This window comes from Peromyscus leucopus, chromosome 20 (assembly GCF_004664715.2).
Source record: "Peromyscus leucopus breed LL Stock chromosome 20, UCI_PerLeu_2.1, whole genome shotgun sequence".
Classification (NCBI taxonomy): Eukaryota; Metazoa; Chordata; class Mammalia; order Rodentia; family Cricetidae; genus Peromyscus; species Peromyscus leucopus.
Genome location: NC_051080.1, coordinates 40,378,112 through 40,385,547, shown reverse-complemented (window position 1 = coordinate 40,385,547; position 7,436 = coordinate 40,378,112). Strand labels below are relative to the sequence as shown.

The window sequence follows — 7,436 nt, the reverse complement described above, 5'->3', positions numbered from 1 at the left end:
TTAAATTTCTACCCAACAAGTCAGGTGAGGTGGGACATGCCTATAATCACAGCACGCAGAAGGCTGAAATAAGAAGACTTCTGTGAACTCATGGCCAGCTTGGCTACATAGAAAACTCTTGGGCTCCCCTCCCCCCTTTTTTTTTTCAATCCACCCAACACATTGCAAGAAAAGTAATAGCAGGGTAGACAAAGCCACAGGTGACATTTTTAAAGTGGACCAAAGGCATTTTTAGTGGACATCAGAGACAAGGAAGATATTTTACAACTCAGCATGCCTACAAACTAAACAATTCAAGTCCAGCTATTTTCTTATTCTTTTGTAGACAATAATAGTTCCTTTAAATTATTTGGGAAGAGAAAAGGGGCCATCTGGGTGGCAGGGGAGACAAAAGAGAGTAATGGGGAATATGATCAAAGCATACTGTATACACACACGTGACAATGTCAGAATGAAACCCATTATTTTGTACAATCAATACATGGTAACAAATTGCTTTAAGTTCACATAAGGGCAAAACTAAAAAAAATATTACAGCTTTACCTGTGACCATCTTACCATAAAGTTCAGAATAAAAGATATAAAAATCACATCTTTAATTACGGATGAGCAGTAAGATTGTGGCCCATCAGTATCAGTCACTCCAATACTGACTGCAAAGAACCAAATCTCAAATGTAATCATGGAAACATGCATACACATAAAGAGGTGTTCCATTGGGTGGTGAGATGCAGGAACCAGAGGCCTTTCTCCATCAGAGAAATAGGAAATATAGAGGCACAATAGTCCACCTGTGGATTTCTGGATGTTAAGTCACACTCACCTGGTCAACACTGTGATATGCCCAGCAGTCCTATGACAGTCCCTGGGCACAGCCAATGGATGTTAAACACAGTGTTTAAAGGACACACTCAGTCTGCTCCCAAAGGCCCCACTTCTTGCTTCTCATCCAGTAGTAAGCCTTCCCTTCTCTACCCAGCCTCCCAATTAGTCACTCTGTCAGGGCTTTGAAATGTAACCCAAACATTCTATAAATCCAATTCTAAAATGCAGGCCTTAACAAAGCAGGTATCATTTCTCAGGATGCTCTGAGGTAAGTGGCTTCTGAGTAGGGACTAAGAAGACTGGGACTGATGTAAGCAATTTTATTTTCTTGGGTGAGAACCTGATTTCCAGGGCAGTCCCAGTGAAGACTGGCATTTACCATATGCTGGGTATCATCAAAATGCTCAACAGGGCAGTGAAACATCTGAGCATGGGTGGGAGAGCAGGTGGTCAAGGCTTCTTTATGAATGGTGAAAGGAACAAGAGGGAAGGCAGAGACCTGTAAGGTCCAAGGATGATGAAAAGGAAAGAGAGTCTGACACTCAGTGCAGTGTGAATTAGGGAGAAAGACACAAAAAATTTCCTCCTGCTTTATACCCTCAATAGTGGTATCTTTAAAGACAGCAATCTGCCAAAGGGGTCATGAGGTGACTTAAAGTCACCACCCACTGAAGGATGCCTCTGGAACATGTGTTCTACTTCCATCAACCTGGAAATGTAGGCCAGGACCAGTGGTATGGTGTGGAGGAGTAATGGTAACACAGCCACGGAAAGTGTTGGTTTGGTCATTACAGCAGCTAAGAGCACTTACTCAAAGGGGAAATAGAAAGTCTGAACTTAATGCTTTCCTAGCTGCTTCCTACAAAGCCAGAGAGGAAACATTAACTCATGTGTGCTTTGGTTCTTACGCACACCACAGCAATGTCAAATTCACCATCAACTCCACAGGCACTTAACTGTCTGGTTGTAGAAGATGGGCTGTGCCCCTTCAGAGGGGCTGGGCCACCCACTACATGAGTCCTTCAGCACAAGACCCAGCTCTTCTGGAGAAGGACCTTGGAAACCCTCAATGGCATGGCATAGAACCTATAAGAGGGATACAAATTTTGGGGCTCACCAAAATTGCACAGAAACAAAACAAACTCACCAATCTGCAAAGCAGAGGGATGTTTTAAAGTCATAACTACATTCATAAAAGCTTGTTTGATGGAATGTGAGGAAAGGCCAAAGCTCAGAGGCAGAGCTCTTGTCTAGCACACAAGAGGTCCTGGGTTCAATTCCAGAACTATGAAAGAAGGAATGGGGAATGACAGGTAGTATATGCAGCATGCACTGCTCTGCCCCCCTTTAAACACAATCATGGGACACGGTGAGGAAGCTGAGAGCTATGACCTGTCCTGGATTCCCAGTGTGGGCTAGCTGCTGCTGCTGATCTTCTCAGAACAGTCTGGCTGAAGAGGCATGTCTGTAGGTAGCTCTAGATCAAGTGGTCACTCAGGGCACTAACTGTGACCTTGGCTGTTCATGATTCATTTAACCCTCTCATCTGAGAATTCTTTTTTTCAAAGAAGGAAAATATAACTTCTATAGTTCAAAGATTTCCTTTAAGACAGCAAAGACGCAGAAATCATTGTGCTCCAGGAAATAAGGGAAAGGGCTAGTAAGTTTGTATGTGTACAGGCCACTTGTTTGAAGAAGAAAATCCAATTTGGTCAGCATGACCATAGTAACAGACAATGGCTACACTTCCACTTCTTGTGGATTACTCTGGAAGATTCAGACTAGGACATATATCATAAGCCCTTTAAAAATAATGTTTCTTTTTTCTCTTCAGCATATAGAACACATATACATATGTATTATCCTAAAGTCAATTGTAAAATACAAGCTTGCTTATAAACAGTTGAAAGACCAAAAAGATAACGAAGAAATGTCATTCTAACAGACAGATATTTGAGGAGTCTTTTGTGTGAACTGGTTTATTTAAAACAAGGATCCACGGTGGGAGAATGTTCTAGGAGAACATGGCACAGATGAAAGTTAATTAATACTCACTAGCACCTCACATGAGACAGAAAGACAAAGTAGGCAACAAACCATAGAAGGAAAACCAAGCCCATGGGAAAGGCACCTGGCAGGAGCGGAGCTGCAGTGCCCCAGCTCCTCGGGCAGGGTTGCTTTTGTGCACTCAGTCTGGACAAACAGCGTTGGGAATGGAACAGGTTCCAATCTGAGACTCCAGTGCAAGCAGCCAGCCTCCTTCAAACTTAGGCTGCTGATCATATGTCATGTGGCTAGGGACTGAGTATGCTAAGCAGGGACACAAAAGCTCCCCCCACTCTTTGTTTCTCTAGAAGGAACCCTAATTTCAGCAATGGATTCTGGAAGCTTTTAAGCACTCTAACTTGACAACAGGAAGTAAAAGATGGAAAAGCAAACTGAACTTAAACAATCAATCAAATGGAAAGGCAGATTCATAAAAATAAAACCCAGTGAGCAGTTCATTAACCAATTGGTTAAATCATCTGAATGAAGATATTTATACAGCGTCCACAAGACACATGAACACAGAGCCATTGCTGGCAAGCAGGAACAAACAGCTATCCTGTCCTACCAGCACACTATATAGCTACCAGCAACCACAGGCCATGTGCTGAAGTTAGGAGACACCTCCTGTTGGCAAAGAACCCCAAGTCATGACCAGCCTAATGTGTGTTCAGGGCTATGGAAGCCAAGACTTATAATCTCAAATCTTGATCCCCAAAGCCCCCTCTGTTCCTTCTGTATGTTCTGTACATTTTGATCTCCACATAGGAAGACCCGAAGATGTTCTGTTGCCCTCTCAGGTCTAAGCACTCTCTGGAACATCTGACATTAACTAGGCTTCTTCATTTCTTTCCAACTCCATTGGTGACTTTGGACTTGGAATGCCGGTTCCTTCTTCTGGAAGAATGGCTTTCACTGTTGCTTGAATGCTTGGGTGGGCTGTCTTCAGAACCTGCCCAAAGGAAGCCAACACATCATCACCGGGGGCCTTTGCACTTTGCGGCTGGCTTCTGGGATCTGTGGTTCTCCCTTTCTAGCCTGCCCTAGCCTGCCATCTAGAAGCCAGCTCTTACCCAACACTGACACTTGCTCTCCCTCTAGTGGCCTCATTGATAAATTAAGGCCACGTGAACCTGACAGTCTGGCTGTGCCTCATGTATACAAGGCAAATGCACCATAAGACCTGGGCCCTGAGGAATTTTTACTCTGGCAGTATGTAAAATAGACTGGACACAGCACAGTCATGAAGACCAGAAGGGTGAGCACAAATGAGAGCACAAACAAGAGACGACATCCATATCCATCCTATGCTCACAACAGTACCGATTCCCCAAGCTGTACACAGTGAACTGTTAAACAGGCTTTGTAAGCTCTCAGTTGGAACAGATTCTTGACTTCATAAAATTAAGACTATGAGCAGAAAGGTCAACATCTTTACAATTCTGCTGCTCATGAGTGGGAGCCTGAGGTGACATTGTAACATTGGGCTGACTCTTTCCTCTGATAGGGCCTGTGGCCAGTCTCTACAGCAGTGGCTAAGCATAAACTCCCTCTCTCCCACAGAGTTCTGGTTCAGTTTCATGAGAAATATCTACCAAAGACAGCCATTTACTCCCACTCCCCAAAGACCCAGAGTCTTGTCTTCATTCTAAGTATCATTTGTCACAGTCCAAAATTTTCTGATTTTTTTTTTTAAAACTATTCTTCATAAGCGGTATCTCTTCCACTCATGAATCCTTTCTACTGGAAAACCAAGAGTGCCCAGGGCTGATATGCAACTGGATGGAACCAGATGAGGTCAGTCTGATGACTCCCTTTGCCCACACATGACAACAGTCTACAGGGTGGCAGAGAACTAAGCAGAGTTCCTAGCCACCAGCTCCCCAGGGTCACCTCTCGGCACAATTTCTAAAGAACTCCCAAGTCTTCCTTACCACAGGCCACATCGAGCTCAGTCTCTCAGACTCACGGTTTGCTCCCTCAGCCATGCTTCTTGGTTTTGACAAGAACTGAAAAGTACTGGCCAGCGAAGCCTCTTCACTGTCAATGCTCCATAAATTTAAATTTTTCAAATAACCAAGTCACCCTAGATCATTACAAAATGCTTCCCAGAGAGAGGCTAGCTGAGGGTCCCATTCACACAGCTCTGCTTCCAGAACAAAAACCATCACATTCAGCAACCTCTTCTGAAAGGCCTTCTCTCAGGGGCACACAGCACTCTCTGAGCATTTTCACCCACTATAAAAGCCAAGACGGGGAGTGCTCCCACCATGGGGCTTGAGGCAGTGTAGAACTTCCTGCCTGAGGAAAGCAGAACCCAGTTTGTAGCCTCATCTCACAAGGCAAGCTTCTGGCTAGATTTTGGAGAACCGTGTGTTTCTTAGTAGACAGGAAAGATGTGATAAGTAGGTTGAGTCTCTACTGAAGCTCAGAGGATGAACACTGACCCTAAGTCTCCACAGTAGGTCTGAGGTTCAGAGGACTCAATAAAGCTTTAAACAGTGAGCAAGACAGTTGTTACCTTTTGAGCCTTTCCCATGGTGCCAGGAGATCTCTGGACTGTAAGTGCCATCTTCACACTCTGAATAGGTCTAGAGAGAGACACAGGTTTAATGGGTAAACTTTAGGTCAGTCCTGAGAAGAATGGCAGGATGGAAAAAGGGGAGGGAGAGCCCAGGCTAAGTGTGAAAAGGTTCACCCTGTATTTCTCAGCTAGAAAGCCTGTGATCTCCTGCCAGAACACACAGAATCAACCTTCTAGAAAGCATTAGCTCTGAGGCTGGGATACAGCATGGGCAAGGGCCTAGATTTGATCATGATATCACATACATATACAGATAGCCAAGCTCAAAGTTATGAATGAAGGATGACAGCATTATCTTTATTTAAACAAAGACAGGACTGGAGATATAGCTCAGTCAGTAAAGTGTTAAGTTCAATCTCCAGAACCTAAATCAAAGAGCCTGGCACAGTGGCTCATGCTTATCATAATCAGTGAGAGGGACTGCTAAAAAATAAAAATAAAAAAAATAACAATGGACAAGTACACAGAGAGGAATGATATCTGAAGTTAGCCTCTGGCCTGCACATAAAAGTTTCCCCCACCTGCATCCTCCCTGACACCCTCCTACACACATAAACAAGCCCACACATCACACACACACACACACACACACACCAAACACAATAATCCCCAGAATTACTCTAGTGTTAAAATGCACTCAAACCATTCTCTACTTTGACTGTAAGAAACAGGCAATACAGGTGGGAAGCCTGGAGTAGGACATATAAAAAGGTCTGAAAAGGCAAAAGAGCCAGAATATAAGACAACCTTGAGAATGGGTTCAGGGGTTTCCCACTTCTACACTTGTTTTAGCTAATTTTTAAAATTTTATTTAAATAACCAAGATTTAAAGCCCTTGCAAAAGGAGGATACAGATACTGACCAGGCCAGCCACAAGCAAGCACAGCTGTGTCACAGGGCACCTCTGACATGTTAAGTTCCTGTACGGCAGGACTGGCATCACTCCCTAAACTGCTATGCTATCTCTTCCCCTCTGCGTGTTTGCGCTACCCGCTGGGTCTTTTAAATGGAGGCCACCTCTGTTTCTGCTCTACCTTTTCCCGGTGGCCATAGTGCTCTGCATACCAAACCATGCCGTACAGACACAGGAACGTGGTGAAGGCCTGGAAGACAAAAAGACACAAAGCCCCTTTATAAATGACAGTGCACACACACTTCACTTCCCAGAAACTGGGATCCTGGGAGAGTCCAGAAGATAGCTCAGCGCCTTTCTGCCATCTGTCTTCAGGACAAGGCTTCAAAACGGTTGGATGGCCGGGCGGTGTTGGCGCACGCCTTTAATCCCAGCACTTGGGAGGCAGAGCCAGGCGGATCTCTGTGAGTTCGAGGCCAGCCTGGGCTACCAAGTGAGTTCCAGGAAAAGGCGCAAAGCTACACAGAGAAACCCTGTCTCGAAAAACAAAACAAACAAACAAACACACACACACACACACACAAAAAAAAAAAAAAAAAAAAAAAAAAAAAAAAAAAAAAAAAACGGTTGGATGTGGCTGAGATGGGACAGTCAGAGATGAGCAGGAACGGGTTTGGTGGACTGGTTGGGCAGGTCATAGATACTCCATTTGTAAGAAGGGCTATGGTGAGACCAGACAAATGGATCTACCTGGCATCCACTGCTAAGAAGGCCACAAACTCAGCTTAAAAAAGAGAACTTCTGGACAGAAAAGTTCATTTAACAATGCCTGGGAAGGCATCAGGGAGGACTGAGCAAGAGGGCCCTGCTGAGCTCACCGCCCTGGCTTTTCAGAGGCAGTTGCTCCACTCTGACCCCTGCTGCTGTTGCTTTTGTGGACAGAAAAACAAAGAGACTGAAAATACTTGGTAACAACCTGCATGAGATGAGTGGCTGCCCAGAAGCCAGTATCACACCTTAAACTTCAGTGTAAGGAAAACAGTATAGACAATTGGCCCACTGCATGCAGATGCTTCCCATCCTCAGAGTCGACAAACTGGCTTAGAAATTTTTGAGGGAACAAAAATG

At 44.5% G+C, this 7,436-nt stretch overlaps 1 protein-coding gene across 2 annotated transcripts in view; it reads right to left on the bottom strand.

Annotated features, from left to right (window-relative positions):
• Window positions 1-206: 206 nt before the first annotated feature.
• Window positions 207-7,436, bottom strand: part of Ptdss1 (phosphatidylserine synthase 1) — a 71,132-nt gene continuing 63,902 nt past the window's right edge. The window contains exons 11-13 of one of the 2 annotated variants that reach the window (XM_028893768.2): window positions 6,490-6,558; window positions 5,393-5,462; window positions 207-3,823 (exon numbers count right to left, since the gene is read on the bottom strand). In XM_028893768.2, coding sequence (XP_028749601.1) covers window positions 3,714-3,823; window positions 5,393-5,462; window positions 6,490-6,558 — 249 coding nt within the window. In that variant the 3' untranslated portion in view covers window positions 207-3,713. The remainder of the gene's footprint in view (window positions 3,824-5,392; window positions 5,463-6,489; window positions 6,559-7,436) is intronic. The other variant, XM_028893769.2, reaches the window with a different exon arrangement.